At 41.3% G+C, this 18,620-nt stretch overlaps 1 protein-coding gene across 1 annotated transcript; it reads right to left on the bottom strand.

The window, feature by feature from the left end:
* Nucleotides 1-441: 441 nt before the first annotated feature.
* trarg1a (trafficking regulator of GLUT4 (SLC2A4) 1a) lies at nt 442-18,280 on the bottom strand. Its single transcript, XM_018687230.1, has 3 exons — nt 17,248-18,280; nt 3,331-3,457; nt 442-2,762 (listed from the first exon to the last, which is right to left on the bottom strand). Exons 1-3 carry the CDS (start codon nt 17,653-17,655, stop codon nt 2,746-2,748), a joined length of 552 nt encoding a protein of 183 aa, XP_018542746.1. The 5' UTR covers nt 17,656-18,280; the 3' UTR covers nt 442-2,745.
* Nucleotides 18,281-18,620: the final 340 nt, after the last annotated feature.

Below are 18,620 nucleotides of genomic sequence, written 5' to 3'. Positions count from 1 at the left end.
CGTACTCGGGGTGGCCATGATAAATGGTGTTTATGTGCACTGAGGCACAACTGTGTATCAGGACCTGCTGTATATACAGGGTTTAGATATACTAAATGATATTGTACAGGTGTAGCTCTCATTGTGTCCACCCTTTGTATATATGTATGGTAAGTAAAACAGGCACAGTGTAGATCACCTAGTGCGAGCACACCCGAGCACCATCATTGGGTGAAAGTGTTTAATTTGTCCAATACTTTTGGTTTGTTACCAATACCTGCAAAACTAAAGACCTTCATCTCAGTAGTACTTTGCTAAACTACAGACATTTATTTCACAGCCCTGCTGTGTTTAAGTGCAGACTCTGAGAGCTGCTAACATGACTGTAGATTCGTCTTCTAAACTCATTTCTGCCTCTTCCCATCTGTTCAGCGCCACAACCGTACCATCAAAAGGCAACACTTGGACCATGCATGGTAACATTTATTCCAGTCATGCAAAATGTACACCACAGAGATGAAAACTGGCACATACAATATACTGCAAAAGAAACACAGTAATATATAGATATGAAATGAGGGTTTGAACTGTTTTACTGACAGAGCAGTGCTTATAGGCTAGACAGTTGACTGACCACCAGTTTCAGAGATGGAAAATTTGGATGTTCGACAATAACTCTAGGGCAGTTACCTACACTTGGCGTGATCTACAGAAATGGCAGCAATGTAATGTAATATTTTTTTTCTTTTGTTTGGTAGTAAACATGAGGATTCTTTGGATTTTGCTGCTTTCAAATGTTCGGATAAAGTATGTGAGTTTATTTATGTACAACTATGAATTGGAATGAAATCGATATAAACCCATTTTGCACAGAACATTGTGCTATTTAGTGTTAGTACTTTGCAGGTCGCAGTTGTTGATGAAGTTCAGTTTAAAACTTGGTAGAATCACTTAAGCTGCATAGTCTGATAAATTGAATTTCTCATCAGTCATAATTAGCTGGTGTTTCTCTTGTTTCACTTGTATGAGCCCTTAAACAAAGACTGGAACTGGAACTCAACACATGGCATCACTTTGTATCACTTTAAAGGGACTTTGTCCAAATGATTCCTGATTACACAAGTTATAAAATAAGCATTAATGCCCAAAGAAAAGCTGTGGCTTTAAGTGATGCTACGTGATCGTACAGTGATGTTACCTGTGCTTGTAGCATAAGCCTGTAATGTGTCAATACAACAGTCCTGTGTATCCACAAGGGACTTACTACAGTGACTTCTCTCTGACAAAAGTGACAAATACAGACTATCTGTCGTGCTTGGATTTTAAAGAAAGATTCTTTAAATGCTATTTGTTCCTCAGTCAAACTCAGGTCTGCTCATTTACAAAAAAAAAAAAAAATAGTGTGTTAGCCGGTTTGGCCCATAGCATGCGTACATATTGCATATATATTTTCCCATATAAATACATTTCATACCAATACAAGGAGCAGAAAAAACATTCAGTGAAACTATGGTATTTAACAGTCAATGTATCACAATGTAGCAATGGTAAAGGAAAATGAGGGAGTAGAAAGACAGTATAAGGCGAAATGTAAAATGGAGTTCAAGGGTACAAGATGGAGGAACAGAGACAAAATTGAAGGATAGCATCCAGTTAGTCTGGTTTGGTGGTATAAGAATTAGAGGATGTGAAAGGAAAAAGAAGGAAATCAAAGATGGTGGGAGGTTTGGCATGCGTTTCTGTCTCTGCCAGAGCAAGGCAAGGGTTCAGGAGATTTTGGGAGACATAAAAGGGGGCTGTTAGAGGGTTAGATCACAGTCCTCACACATTCTACAGTGGGTGGATTCACATGACGAACACAAATCACTCTTCCATGTGCAAACCTGTTCGCCTCTCTGACTCAACAAACAACAAAAGAGACAACTAATAACAGTCAAAATGAAGGCAGACGTTTGGTTATCTACATTCAGGCATGCAGTTGGTCTCAATTTTTTTTTAGTTCAAAAAATTATAATAAATAATAAAAATTAAAAAATGTGTTCCCTGCCCCTTTTTCACAAACCCTTGAATTTCCACTGATGATCCAAGTGCTGACAAAGCAGCCATTGTGTCAGTCTTAACAAACCCAGCACCACTTGGCATACAAACATTTTTATAAAATGTACATCTATATATATATCTATATTCATATATTCATATTTCAAATATATCTGTTGCTGTATATGCTTTGAATGCAAGAGGTTCGGTAAGGAATATATGAGGATTATATGCAGCTGTCCAAAGTTTGAAATCCACGCCCAGAGTCCGTTTTTTAAAGGAGCCCAATCCCAGACATAGAAAAAGTCTATCGTTTGCTCTCCACAAGTGTCGATCATCCTCTTCATTTCAAGAAGTCCATTATTCCAAAAAGAGACAATTAGGAGTTCTCCTGACCACATACAAATCTGCATTTTCTTTTTCCTCTGTTTTAACCTGAACAATTTTATATCAGGTTTCTGGTTATTTTTGTCAAGCAAATGTTATTGGATTCTAATGCATGCATCTCTGAATGATTTTTTAAAACTGTTTACTTGCTGCGATACCTAGTCTCATGAGTTGCCTATTTTTTTGCTTTCTCAGGATGGTCATGATGTAGTTACAACATGGTGTAGAGTTAGGAATTGTATTTATTTATTTTTTTTTTGGAATGGGCTGTTTTTTTCTTGTTGCATCCGTGGTCCAGCTTTCACGGTTTCAGGTGTTTTTTTTTTCCTCCTCCTCAGGTCCTCATTGTTTTTGGGTTACTGTAAAACAGAAAAGAGGAGAGGTTGGTATTGTCATAGAAAGTCAGGTTCATATTTTGATTGCTGAGGCTCTAGTGTTGTGTGGCTTTGAGCAGCAGGGTAGCCCTTACTGCACAGTCAGCCCACTACAGTCACTGCAGTACTAAATCAATCTGCACACACACACATACACATACATGGCTTGGAAATGTGCTGAGTTTGGACACAGAAATACACACATCTCATGCTTGCACAGTAGTGTCATATATCTCCCTGTAATCGTAATGCAGTAGGTATTCTTTGTTGTCGAACACTTGTTGTTAAAGCGGCGTGCGTGTCTGTGAGCGTACACATACACACATATTGTACATCATTTTTAGCTGATATCCCTCTGCATATTCATAAACTTTATTGTAAGCATCAAATTTTATATATGTTCTGTCAGTGAGGCTGCACCAAATACTGTATATAAGTGTGATACATTATCACAAACGTTAAAGCTGGCAGTGGCAGATACTCCTCAACATCATAAAACTTTAAGACATCATTGTATCTTGACATTTGTCCTAGTTTGTCTTTATTTCTGTACCTGAAACTGAGACGTAGACTACGATGATGAGCACGCCCAGGATGATGGAGACGATACTGAGCAGACGAGCCAGTCTACCCAGCCTCCTGGCCCCGTCCATGTCCCCCGCCTGGAGACTGTTTCTGGACTGGAGACACACACAAAAAAACACACGGTATTACCAAGAGCAAAGCACACATGGAAACATTGCATATCATCAAATACAGAATGTTAGTTTCCTGTGAACTCGTTCAAATGAATGATATAAATGTGTTGAATACCAAATGGAGCGTTTAGTGAGGATCTGAAGAAATCGAATGCATTCACAAGCACTTTAAGTATAGTGCCCATTTCATTCCTCCTACCATATAGCAAGGATACCATTAGGGCGGACATCTTAACCTTCATGTTCCTGACTTCAGTGATAATGTTGTTATCGCTAGCTTTGGAGGCAAATCAAATTTAGCTGCAGGTGGAGGAATAACTGAAAGTGAGCTTCAGTTCACTGAGAAACAGCTGCTTCTCAAAGTTCCTCTCAAACATCAGTTAGAAAGATTAAACCCAGAGGCACAACTCAGCATACTCTGATTCATTAGATACTAATTAATGATGCTAAATTAGAAATGCTTTCATTTGATCTATTATTTTCTTTGTCATCATATCTATAAGAGTAACAAGTGTTCAAATGGAGCTCAGTTTTGACACCATACTACTCTAGCTGCACAATTTCTGGCCAAACATTTCTATTTTTCAAGCTGAGCGTGTAGACAGTTTTGATGTTCATATTTCACATATCCACAGTGTGAAATACAACAGCCTCAATTTATCAATGACGGTGAAAATGTAAGAGAAGCATCAAGAGAAGACATTCTCAGCTGAATCACCACAAACAAAAGGAGTTTACAGATTGGATCTTCGACCGCCAACTGGAGAAAGTTCCCTCTACAGCACGGGAGCTTGACTCTCTCTAGTAGCTCTCTGAGAGTAACATTTTAAAATATTTATCAAGTGGTTTCCATTAATCGACAGCCGAGTTATTTTAAAAGGGAAAGGACACAGATGTAGTACAGTAATGTTGACTCGTCTGCTGTGTGCTATAGACTCCCCGTAAACTAAAATGCCAACAGAAATTTATTCCCAGCTGTGAATGGTGAAATTGTCTATTTCAGATTGGGATTGATGGAAGGATGTGACTTGCAGAGCCAATTGGATGGAGTAGGCGAGCGTGGCAGTGTGACGGGGTTGTATATCAACTTAATGTATATTGCTTTATGTACGCTGCAGATGCAGAGACAGGATGATTCATGCGTATGTGTGTGAGGCACGACGGGTGGGAATCCTCCATCTCTGTGCTTCGCTTTCACCTGTGAGACTCCCCCGAAATGACACATGAGCTTTGTTTTGCCTTTAATTTGATCCTCAATTTAGTTTGCTTTTAATTTGTAAAACTCTCCCATGCACATCACTGCACTCATTCACAAAGCTGCATGACAAAAACATGAGCACATCCTTTTGAACGCACAAAAGCAACTAACCTGCTGCTAAATACACTCCCATACAAACAGACACACACACAAACCAAATAATATCTGACTGATACTATTTGTCATTTGTTATGTCTTAAAGGTTGAAAATAATCCTGTTGATTTCCTTTCTTCAACAACCTTGCTACAAAACACAAATTTTTAAAATAAGGATTTACTAATTTTAAATATTCAAATATTATTTAAATTCCTACTTTATTAAATAATATATGATGGTTTGTACTGTACAAAAGTGTAGGAGAAATTACAAATGCCTGGTCTTTCCCTGAAATGAATCAGGATGAAAGATATAAGCCCTGTTTAAATGTGGGAGAGGACACAATAGAAAAGGCTCTGGATGACTCATGTACTGTATGCATGTGATGTGTGTGCAGGTGCTGCTTTATGTTAGTTTGTATACAACTAATATGTTGAGCGATTTCAGCAAGTTCAGGCTGTCCGCCCAGAGGACATCCAGTCAAAGGTGGGCCAGTGTTTGAAAACAATGACAAACTCGATGCCAACTGACAGCAGGTAAAAATTATCCTGTATTATTGGTTCATCCATCCATCTTGCTTGTTTTGTCCAGACTCTGACTTCTTTCACTCAAGTAACTGGAACTACAGACTATTTGGCATTTTTGCATGGTTATGATTAATTGATCATCAAATTAGTAGTTGGTTAGTTTAGAATTAGCCGGCTGGAAGTGTGAAGAGCATCAGGAAGTCTATAGTTAGTTGACTGAATACTGAAAGACTCAGAATATTGTCCCATTTTAACACAACCTGGGTATGACAGCTAATGTTCGGACAGAGCTGTGTTTCTTTCAGCACTAAATAACAGTTACAGGTTGTGGTGAGGTAATGCACAACAACACTGGACACTGGAGAGCTGGGAAAAAAAACACTGCCTGGCCTAATGAATGCTACCTCCTGCTGTCTCACACTAGCCGTGTGACTCCACGCATCCATCACGCAGCATGAAAACACTGCAGGCTTGTTGGGATGGTGCTGGATATGGTTGTGTGGCACTCGTCGAGCCAGTTGATGACGTACATCTGAATGTCACAGGACTGTAACTGGCCGAGTTAGATAACGCACCTCACCAACAGCTCGAAACTCAGAGCTGGTTGTGAGTAAATACATGCTATACTCACAACCATACATGCTAGTCAGCCTGGGTCAGCATCCCTGCGGGGTGGTTTTAACTACATTTTGGGTCCATGTCCTGATAAAGTGAGACTGTTTAGAGGTCAGACTCAAGGGGAAAATATTATTAGAAAAGTGTCACTCATACTGTGTGTTAAACCGAGAGCTACAGCGCACAGGTGAAGAAATCACATGGAACAAAGCTTGTGCTCTAAATTCAAACCTCACTTGCACTAATGGGACGGTCCTGGGCGTCTTTTACTTCTTAAACCTGATGAAAACTTTAGGAGCTGTCTGTGGTGCTGATTGTGTCTTTTTAAACTAGAGGCTACAGTCTGTGCAGTACAGCAGGAAATGGATCTCCCTTTCCACCTCATCTATAATAAATTACACAGCTATATTTTTGTAGGACACTTTCTCCATTAAGGTAGTGTGAGTCTGAAGCTAAATTACATATATGTGTATTTTATGGACAAAACAGGGCCCATTAAAAGCAACTCAGCAGTAGAAAGTCATCATTGTCTAATGATTTTACTTCTTTCATTTACCCTCAATTACTGCTGCTTTAATTTTCCACCTCAGTGGGAAAAAAAAAGATGAACCAAAGATGAAAGAGAGAGATGTAATTAGACAGGATGTTACATGGAGGGAAGATGAGGTGAAACATTGTGTCAAGAGACTAGTTTTTCATGATAAAAACTGTTTTTGAGTTTAATAATTTATTCATAATGATCTTCACTGTGTGGTATTTTTGTAAGACATTACTTTTATATCATTTTGCTTTTTATTTATTCATTTATTTTCCACTGTTGGTTTTGCTTTACCCAAAACTTCAACACAGATGTGGAAGGGATTCCCCGCCATCACCTCACAACTGATTACAATAAAAAGATATAAATTTAATATGTATATTAAATTTCAGTATGTTGTGTGTGTCTTTTTGCCTCATTCAGTCGGTCCATAGTGAGGGCACAAAGCTGCCTCAGTATCAGATAAGATTACACTGCAGAGAGAGAGAGAGAGAGAGAGAGAGAGCCCTCCCTCCATCCTCCCTGAACTTCTTCTAGTTACTTCAGCCCCTTGCTCCCATGAGCCTCTCTGTCTCCAGGCTGTCTCTGGTGGCGGACTTGGCACAGGTGGGTGGTGGATGGTGAAGCCCTGAGGTGTTCCACTGAACCACTGAGGTGCTGCTGTCTGGGGAGCTGCTTTTAAACAGCAATAGTTACACTGATATCACGATGTGGTGTTTGCGACAACAGTAAGTATTTAAAATGTATGTAAACGTCCTGTTTGCCACTGGGATTGTAAAATATATAGAGGGTAGTCTGATTCTCATGGGAACATTAATACTCACAAAGCATTATCAGGAATGCCTGTGCACCTGCTCGTAGCAGCAATGTGATGAACAAGATCATACAGATACAGGTCAGGAGCTTTAGTTAATGTTCACAGCAATCAGGAGGTCACACTGTGAGATCAAGACCTGGTTTACAACTGACACCTGAGTACAGAAGAATAAAATAAAATAGCAAATAGCGGAGAATGAATCTTTCCAAGATTAAATTTTACTGTAGTAACATAGAGTGTCAGTCAGTCCTGAGAACAGGTGTTAAAGGTAGAATTTCTTGGGGTGACGATAATTAAGAAGATACTCATACTATTCAGAGATGGAGACACTGAGTGACATGAATGCTTTGATATTATTTCTTAACATAAATTGCAGGACCTCTCTTTGAGGGTCTCTCGCCCGTACATGTTGTAGTCATTGAAGGCAGCATCAATATCTTTTATGGATGAGTTTAACCAAGTTACTGAGGTTACCAGAATGTCCATATTCTCTATAATACTTCAGATACTGAGATGCATCACGCCAACACCCTCCTGTTTTTAAGGTTTACGGGTGAGATTGTGGGAGGGGACTCGGGTAAACAAGTATCTGCTGATCTTTGCCCCTTTTTGGACACTATTTAGTGATAATGTACCGGATGTTGTTCATACCAATGACAGGAGGTCAGGTAAAGGAGCTGGCTGGCGGCTAATGCTCGGGGGAGACAGTAGGGGGGGCTGGCGCAGGAGACGGTGACCTGAGGTGAGCCAAGGGGAAGGGTTTTCGGAGTCGGGTGTCATGACACGTGGAGAGGACTGGATCGCGCGTTCAAAGTTTGCTGACAGCAATTTTTTGCCACCCCATGTTGGGACGATTCTCAACTTTTCAGAAGTAAAAAGAAGCGTTGAGGTCCAAGCTGTGAGGTCTTCATGCGGTCTGGAACCAGGTGTGCAGGCCGAGGGTTGCACGCGAGAAGATACCTGGCCACAGGTGCAGGAGACGCAGTGGAGACAAGGCCGAGACTGCAGCGGCATCGCCGGAGTGAACCAGAGCCTCATCCGTCAGGAAGATGTAGAGACTGTTACAAGTGGAGAGACGGGCCCTCGAACCGGATCCACCACGATCAGCTGATCCTCTATCGAAAGCTGTGACTTCAAGCGGTGAAAATCCTCCTCTAACTGTGAGTACTGGAGTTTGCAGTACACACACACACACACACACACACACACACCCACACAGCCATTATAGCTGAGTTCAATCAGATGTGGTTCACAACAGTAGATTCTACGTTCGTACGTACGTGTTGAGCAGAAAAGTATATAAGGGTTTACAACTTGTTTAACTTTGAGGCGAGGACCTTGTGTAGCTCCACTCCTGTCAGTCGAGCAGAAACCTGAGGCTACAATGGGCAAAGACTCAGCTGAAGACCAGAAAACTTAGCCTGGTCTGATGAATGAACCTGCCTTGCGTCTACTGTCCAGGCTGGTTGTGGTGGTATAGTGTGGTTAATGTTTTCTTGGCACATTTTAGGGCTTTCAGTACCAATCAGTCATGGTTTGAATGCCACAGTCTGTCTGAGTACTGGTTTTCGTAACCACAGTTTACCATCTTCTAATGGCTGCTTCCTGCCTGATAATTCACCATGTCTAAGTTCGGTGTCCTTCATTGGCCTCCTCAAGTATCAGTTCTGAATTCATTAGAACTCCTTTGGGATGTGGTTGAATGGGAGATTTGTAGCATGTGGAGACACGGTGGTGCAGTGATTAGCACTGTCGCCTCACAGCAAGAGCAAGGGTTTGAGCCCCGGTTCTCCCTGTGCCTGCGTGGGTTCTCTCTGGCTTCCTCCCACATTCCTCCAGACATTGGGTTAATTGGTTGAATTGGTTAACTGGTGACTCTAAATTGCCCCTATGGTTGTTTGTCTGTATATGTTGGTCCTGTGATGGACTGGCGATCTGTCCAGGCCTCTCACCCAATCTCAGCCTGGGGATAGCCGCGACCCTTAACGGATATGTGGTATAGATAATGGATGGATGGATGGATGGATTTGTAGCATGAATGTGCATCATGTCAACATGGATCTCAGAATCTCGTGGGAAAGTTTCCAACATGTTGTTGTTCCATGAAGAACTGAGGCTGTTTTGAGAGCAAAGGAAGGCCCTGCCCAGTCAGTATTGGCATAATATTCCAGATAAAGTGCTTGGTTAGTGCATGATCTTAACTGTTTGTTAAAGAGCGCAAATTATTTTTAATATCAGAGATAAGAGTGTTTGTCATGTGTCACAGGAAGGAGTTAGTTAGTTAACATAATCATTCAATAGGCTGTAATTCATAATGCTTCAAAAGGAAAGGATGATAATACCTCTGAAAGACAATGATATGAAATTACATGACAAAAAAACAATTTAATTGTAGGAGTAATTCTAAGAATAAAAACCAACTCATTTAAAATTTGGAATATTTCAGGTAGGCTCTGGTGCAATCTCAATGTGAAACCACAAAAGCTACATTGATGCACGTGTCAATCTGGGCTCCTGACAGCACAATAAGAGATTTTTTCCTCAGTCAGGCTTCAGCCTCTTACTTCCAGGACTGCAATGTGAAGCTATGGAACAAACACAGTCCCATTGGAGCCTTTATTGATCTGGACTCACATCACAGAAAAAAGCAACATCAGCACCTTAAATCAATGGGAGCCCCTTTCAGAAGACACTGCCTCTTTAGGCTGCTTATGGAAAAAGCTTAATTAAAAAAAGGTAGATTTAAAGAATGATAATATTTTCCATCAATCATTAAAAAAATAAAGGGGGTGGGGGGGTATGGTGTAAAGACTGGCTTCTATGTCAGCTTTCTTGTTTAATATACTGTACCCAATGATTGCCTCAGGGGCTGCAAGAGATTGTGTGTGTGTGTGTGTGTGTGTGTGTGTGTGTGTGTGTGGTTGGTGGGAGGCACCTTTCGCTTGGCTGATGAATGTCTATATTGATTCACCGGGAGAGTAAGCCTCGTCATATTTGTTTTCTGAATGGGAAATTCTACCCTCAAACTGTCTTGTCCAGCATTCACTCTCCACACACACCACACACACACACCACACACACACACCACACACTACTTTGTCTCCCTCCCTAGATCACGTGTCCAGCAGAGGAAGGTGGAAGCTAGTAAATCAGTAAGTGCCCCCCTCTTTGTCATTAATAATGGAGAGCCAGCAGCAGCCTGGTGGAGAGGGACACTGTACAACCAGGAGCTGGTGTGTAGTTATGTAGACTCGCCATTTTTATCACATTAAAATGGTTTGTTTGCTTTCACACCCATTATTTCCTATAGAACATTATTTTTTTTGTATTCCATCTATTCCATTTTTTTTGTCCCTCTTGCAACTCTACTCCTAATTTTGACGTGTTTACTTGTAAAAACTAGAAAACTTTCAAAATTCACATGGTTGCTGGTTGGTCTCTTAACTGGTTGTTTAAACCACCTCAGTCTGTTTGGGTGCAAGGAGCTTCATGGCCTCTAGGGGCCGCTAACAGGGCTTTTAGACTCAGTCTTGTTACAGTTGCCATTAAAATTTCAAACCACTCAGCGCGCTCAGATGATCTAATCTGTCAGACCCATGATGGCTCCACTCTCATTCTTGGAGTTATAAAGTGCATTCTTGCTGCTGGTGAGGATCATAAATTTTAATTGTATTTATATCTTGGTTAGTTTGTGAACTGGAAACGCAGTTCAAATACACTAACTAAGTGTTAGCATCACAAAAACATGAGGCCATTATGGTACATGCCTCATTCCATTTAGCACATCCCTAACAAGTGAACCACAGGCAGACAGCTGTGTTTAGATAAACCTGGGTCAAGTTCACAGTGTAGTTCATAGCACAAGACGCTGTTCTCAAGATTAATGGAGGACGCTGCCATTAGTATGTAAAAATGAGATTATTGTTATACAGTTACAAAGTGCTGGTTGTTCTCCAGGATGTGGCAATTAAAACTAAATGGGTAATTAAAGGGGTACCATTAAGATAGAGGGGGAAAAAAACACTAATTACTAATCAGATTAAAATCAACGTGTATAAGACAAACAATGACATGAGAAACCTGCCTCACTCTTACAGCCGTGCTAGCTGCTCTGTGACACTGTACATAGGCACAGGGGAACTCTGAGCTAAGAGCTAATATTGGCATGCTAACATGTTCATGATGTCAGTGCTAACCTGATGAAGCAGGTATAATGTTTTCCATGTTCACCATCTTAGTTTCACATGTTAGCATTTGTTAATTAGCAGTAAACACCACAGTAAAGTGCAGTTGAGGCTGATGGGAGAGGCAGTAGTTTTGCAGGTGGTCATTCATAACTATTGGACAGATTTTGACCTGATGATGGCGCTACATGAAAAGTCAGGTGATCAAATCATCTTAACAGCGACATAAATATGTGAGCCAAATTTAACTATGATCAAGTCAGTAGCGGTTGAGATGTTTCAGTCAAGAAAGTGATAGATTGATAGACCGGCTTTGATAACTAAAGCCCCTACATGGCTAAAGGCACCCCTGCCCCATGCTTTGTAAAGCGGGAAGGTGCTCTAATGGCATCACTGTCCACAACACGACCGTGTTAGTTTTCCATGTATCCAGTTTCATCCACTGTGGAACGCTAATGTCATTACGAGCACTAGTTTAACATCACAAATGATAAATAATTCTGTCTTCTGTTTTAAAATGAGCAGGTTTTCTGGCTGTAGGACTTTGATAGGCTTTATATAATTGGCAACAGCAGTATGAGGAGCTCCCAGACTATGTCTGCAGTATTAGATTGCTAATAAGAAGTCATTTACGTATGCACACACACATATTCGCACACATACACAGTCATCAACCCAGCACAGCATTGCGAGTCCATATTTCACAGGCAAATCTGCAGAGCATGCAATAACGCTCCTGCAGTTTGGGCCTTCCCATTACTGGGATAGGCTGGTGTGGGCAGTAAAAACCTATTACCCCAGCCTCTCCAATCCCCATAATTGACTGCACATCTTCTGCGTTTGCCCAGCCACAAGCCTTCCCCAGCAGAGCATCTGTCAGAGATCTGTGGCAACAGCCAGCTGGAAGTTGGCTTTTAGGTGGTCCTGCTGCTGGAAGTGGTGGTGGTGGATGATGATGGATGTAACTTTTGGCGGTCCTGCTGTTAGCAGTGCACCATGTGCTGGTACAGAAAGATGCTGACTCTCTCACAGGGCTAAATGAGGCCTCAACAGATTTGACTTAATTACAGTTCATTTTGGTTGTTTGCAGGATAAAACATGAATACTTACTTACTGTCCAATGTTTTGTGTCTGTACCTTAGTTATCGTGGTTACAGTTTAATTCTTTGTTGTGTAATAGTGAAATGCAGATTTTGTACTATGGACATAAAGAGCATGAAGGTTATGTCTCCACCACCATAAAAAGATCATACAAGTGTGTAGTGTTCAGGTCGGTTTGGAGTTAGGTGTGGGCAACTAAAACAAACCTGATGGATATTGGGGATTAATTGATGTTTTTGGCCTGACGCCAACACTGACTTGTTATTACATGTTAGCTTAATTAGCATTTCAACTTAGCAGAGAAATGTCTGACTCTAGAGCTGCTAGATGCCGGTCTATGTTCACGGGCTAACTTTGTCTGCTGTTTGGTGCTGGCCAGGTAGTGAACAGTGAATTTATCAGAGATTTCTTTTTTTTTTTTTTTTGCTTTTTTTTCTTTTTGCTCAGATTAGATGCTTGTTGATGTCAGAAAAACCAAAACAACGATCTAAATAAACTGAGAGGCTTTGTAGAACTGTAGGAAATCTATAGAGTTGGGTGATAAATATCTGTGGGTTTGTCACAATTTCATGTTACAGTCACTGTCACTCTGGTGTTATTAGTTTTATTTAAGTTTACATTATCTTACTTCGATAACTAAAGATGAGATTCCGGTTTACAGTAGGTTCTTAAGACAGTACATAATATAATAAATAGTACATAATGGTACATGAATATCAAAAGTAGCTGAAAACAAAAAATTCAGTTCAGCTAATGTTGAATGCAGCTTTACACACTCATCAACTCTGGGCACCTGTGGAACACCACATATTGCTGTGGGATTTCATATCAAATGGCTGCTAATGTATAAAAAAAAAAAAAGAGAAAGAGAGACATGTTCCTCCTTTTTGTCCTTTTCTGTTCAGTTTCCTTGAGTCTGGGCTGTTTCCTCTGACCTCTCCACATTAATGCCATTTTTTGCAAGCAGTTGAGCAGTTTCTCTTTTTCTATTCAACTTTCCACAAGTATCCATTTCACATGGGCGAGGAGAATATTAGCACTTAGTAGAGATCTTGCACTCCAGGGCTGTAATCATGTGGTATGAACCCCATTACTTTTTGATTCATTTGTTCACAGCAAGTGTAAACCCCTGTTTTCCTGCTCTGACTCACTTGCACTTATCTGACATCACTGTGGTATCTGATTCAATTCTTCCATAATCCAGTGATAGGAACTACTTTATGGCCATTTGCTGTCTCTCTCACACTCATCTGCCCTTGTAGCGAATGATGTTTTGATCTTCTTTGCGAGGCTGTATCTCCTTTCCCTACCCCCAGGAAAGAGAGAGGATGTTGATCGCTGCCACAGAGCTGGGTAACTGCTGCAATCTGCCCTCTGCAGAGAAACTAAATTGACTTCTCTCGCCTTCTATTGAGTTAGTGGCCAGCTCCAGTTTCTCCCTCCTTCACTCTTCTTTCTTCTGCCCTCTGTCAAAGCCTCTCTCTCTCTCTCACACACACACACACTCACGCAGTCTCCGTGCCATTAGCAAGTGGCTGACTTGTGAATGTCAGTGGGTTCACTATGATGGCTCGGTGAAGAACAGGCTGTCTCGTGGACACTGCCTGATATTCCCTTTGGTGTGTAGGGCCCACAGGAGTGATATTACAGCACAAATGTGTTCACTGCATCGCCGTGTTCTTGTTTCTCTGTGGATCTGAGCGTTGGCTGCCGTACAGTGTCAGAAGTAAAGTGTGCAGAAAAACACAAATGGCCGTGCCAATAGCAACTGAGCTGTCATCAGCCAAAAGGAGTTAAAAACCTGACACAACAGAGTTACTACTGATGGCACTAAAAGACTCCTGGTAGAATACTGCCAGATACTTAATGCAAAGGTCTGTCAAAAGCCTTATTTATCTGTACCACTCAGGTACAGGTGATTGCCTTCTCTGCTGTTGTTTCCTGGCTATACATATCCCAGCGCAGCCAGAGGTCACGCACAACAAGACACTTTGTTCGGCTTTGTTTCGGCTGTTACAGAGCTTGATGATCCACTGTTTTCGCCAAATGGAAAAAGTGATTTTTCCCCTGAATGTGCAGCTCGCAGCCTTTAGGGAGGAGAGAATGGTTTAGGAAGTAGAGATAAATTTCCTTTCTTTTTTGGGACTTTGATGCTCTCCAGTTTCAAAACAGTTATTAACTACAACATTCAATATTGTACAGTCTTCCTACAGATTTCATATTTCCTCCCTGAGCCACTCACACTTACCTAGCTGCAGAGACGGTGGCACACCCTGAATTACTTCTTAAATTAGTGAAACTCAATTCATTTCCTTGAGTAAATCAATTACAAATTTGCAGAATTTTGAAAAGAAAGTCTTCCTAAAAGACTCTAATTGACCAATTTTTGATTTACCAACATTGGTTCCAGAAGGCAAAAAACAGTGGGTGCTCCAAAAACCCTCACTACATCATATTTCATTTATCACTCTGGTACTTTACAGGCCTTGAACACATGTCAGCTCTTGTGTGTTAACTGATTTCAGGCTTTGTACACATTAAATTATTTTATCTGGATTAAATCCTTCACCTTTGAGCTTTAAGCTTAGAAATATTGTACCAGCTCTTCTAATATAGCATCCTGTTTTGTTGTAGCTCTTATTTTTATGTCAAATTTTTGATGATTTTGATTCTGAATAAATCGAAAATTATATCTCTAAATTACGATTCAGTTACGTGGTGCCCATCATAGCTCTGACCTGGAATGACGCACAATCCCATTAAAGAAGTCTGTTGCTCAAGCACGCATACAAATAATTGCAGGGCCTCATCAGTAACACCGGCACTGATGTACAGTTTCAATTCCAGGGCAGACAAGCAAACACAGATGTCTGAATTATTGTCACTAGTGGTGTCAGTCAGCTTGTTGTTGATATGTTTTCGGCTTTGCTGCAACATCACCAGCAGACTGCATAAGTTGTGTGTGTGTGCCAAAGTGAAATGAGGGTCACCATCAATTAGGTGCAGCCTACTTTATCAAAGCTGCACGGTAACTCGTTTTTTTTCCTTTATTGCAAAACAATTCATTGCTCGTCAGGACACACCTGACCTTCATATCATTTGTATCTTGCTTCAGTATCTTTTCTCTGGCTGATTGAAATACGCTACAGTCGTCAATAACAAGTCCACCATTTTTACTGCAGACTTCTCACCACTGCAGAGGGTGACAACCAGGAAGTGTCAGTTTTCACTTTTAAAGACCCAGAGTGCGTCCTCACCATGGATCTCTGTAGGCTCACATGGAGAGCGCTGAACAGTTGCAGCGTATTGAGCATCTGTGGCTGCCTGGTGTGGCTTAGCTGCATCATGTATCAGCATTTCCAGCATCCTAAAACTTTCAGTGAGAGGATTAATCACCTGTCAGCTCCTCTAAGGCAGAACAACCAGCAGCTGAGTGGCAGCAGCAGACCTAAGATCATTTAAAGCCTCAGCACCGGGAAAACTGATGATGCACCGAGGGATGGGTGTGTATGTGTATGTGTGTGTGCGTGCGTGCGCGCGCGTGTGTGATATTCATTCGTTTATCAGGGATCACAGAACCAGCTGCACTGCACTTGCTACAGATACAGAAGTGAAAGCATCAATTCTCATCCAATGAAATAAGCAGCTTTTGGAGGAATTCTGGGATATTCATATTCTGATGAGACATCGCACTGAAATGAACTGAAACAACTTTTTATTTTGATTTTTTTTTTTGCGTAGCTGCATCTGAGGGCCTCTCTCTGGTTTTGGTGGAACTGCAAAACCAGTTGCAGACACTGGTGTGTATTCACATTAATACTGTTCACACAGGATAGACCAACTGTCCAACTGTTGAGTTGAGTAAAAAAAAAAAATCAGTCACAATTTTGATCACAGCGTATCCAATACTAAATCAAATATTTGCAAAAGATTTGCTGTTTTAGACTCCTGTGAATCAAATACTCCTGAATTAAGCAGCAATTTAAGTAATTTTAAGATATCACCCTGTGCTCTGTTAACTCGTGATGCACAGTTTGTCATTATTTTTTAACATTTCACAGAAAAACAATTTATGATTTATTATTATTATTATAATTATTTCTATATTCTGGATGAGTATTCCCCTCCCAAGCAGTTTGACAACCATCCTCTCACAGACTAATATTGCTCTTGGCTGAGAACAGTATCCCCTTTGACTGAAATATCATTCTCACCTCAAGGCACTTCAAGTAGACAAGAAGGTAATAAAACCATGAGAGAGATCACAGCAGAGATACATAGGCCTGGGAAGTGTCCTGCCTTAATTTGTCATGACAGTTCTGAATCAGATATCAGACATATTTTCAAGTTTTGACACTTTACTAAGTTTATGAAGGTTGAAATTACAGACTTAGATAAATGAAAAACAATCTTTGACTCTCCTACTGATTCCTCCATTAACTGACAGGTGCTTATTTCTAAGTGTGAGATTTTAACAAGGGGCTGCACTTCACAGTCCAGCACTGAGGTGATGCTGTTCATGGATCATCAGCATGTAGTTTATCCCTCACACTGACAGGACAGAATAAAGTATATTGGCGGGTGTTTTGGTAGTTCTGGTGATCCGCAGGGACAGTTTAGTAAAGCGATACTCACCATGATGGAGTACACCAGTGCGACGATGCTGACGGGCCACACGGGGCAGAAGCAGGAGAAGATGACCAGGATGAGGTAATCCCTGGGCTTCGGGGTCTCCTGGACGGTAGCGTTCCCGGTGGAGGAGCGGCTCAGGCTGGCCTTGGACGGAGAGAGGGGGGCGGCGGCGGCCAGCTGCCCGACGGAGCCCGACCTTAAGGCGACGCTGTGGCCGTTCTGGTCGGCCTCCAGGCCCTTGTCGCCGCCCATGTTGACCGTGAAGGAGCTGGACATCTTCATCCCGTTCCCTCCGGGCTCGGTGGTCACCGCCAGCAGCTTCTCCGTCTCCTGAGAGTCCGCGGGCTGAGCGCCTCCTCCACCCTCACCCAAGTTGGACTTCTGGAAGTCGGCGTCCGTGTTGATGGCCATGTTCAACTCTCACTTATATCAAATTATATCAGAGATGGAATATTTGTAAAACTGCTTTAAAATTTATTCCATAGTAGGCTTCAGCTGAACACAAGTTTCTACAGCTGATGTTTCGACTGAATAAGCAGGAGTGTGTGTGAGCAGCAGCAGCTGAGGTGCGGCGGGTGGATAAAAATGAGATTATCTGAAAGGTGATGTGCTTTGAAAGCTCGGGTGTAATGGCTCAACCCCCTGAAACAAATGAATAAAATCAGAGAGCAGATGTAAGCAGCGTGATTCCTCCAGATACCATTCTTCCTCTTGGATCACTTTCACTCTCCTTCCCTCACGCTCGCCGTTTGACTCATTTCCAAAGGGGATCAGATGAGAAAACCTCCCCTCCTCCCTGATAACATCCAAATCAGTCAAGAGGGAACTCCTGTCTCCCGCCGTGGTCCAGTCCCACCTCTTTCCTCTTTAAAAGTCTGATCTGCTCTGTTCAAAGAGACGGTTTTTTCTTTCTCTTTTTCTTTTCTCTCTCTGAAGCGTCTCTCTCACAGCGGACTCTAACATGAGCCACTTTCTCCTCCTCTCCTCCACTGTTTCCACGCTGCTGCAGAACGGCCGCTGTACTCAACTTGGGACCACTGACAAGGTACCAGGTGTAAACAAAGCACTTCCGGTGACGAAGTACAAAATAAAAGCTTCATTTGCAGACAAGGGGCTTTTGAATATACAGTGAACACAAATAATTAACCCACATAATATGTTCTATTTAACATATTTAATTTATATTTTCTTAAAATAGATTTACAGTTGTTATTAAAGACTATCTGATTAGTAGGACATTTAGTAATAATCTTTAATAGGGAATGAGGCAAAGCAAGTTCTGTCCAGTGTTAAAGAACTTTTAAATACTTATTTTTTTGTTTAAATTCTAATTCTCAATTACTCTGAACTTATTCAATTTATGTTGTTATCAATTA

The sequence above is a fragment of the Lates calcarifer genome, linkage group LG21 (assembly GCF_001640805.2).
Source record: "Lates calcarifer isolate ASB-BC8 linkage group LG21, TLL_Latcal_v3, whole genome shotgun sequence".
Classification (NCBI taxonomy): Eukaryota; Metazoa; Chordata; class Actinopteri; family Centropomidae; genus Lates; species Lates calcarifer.
Note: the sequence above shows the minus strand (reverse complement) of the source record. Positions and strands in the feature narration are given on the sequence as shown.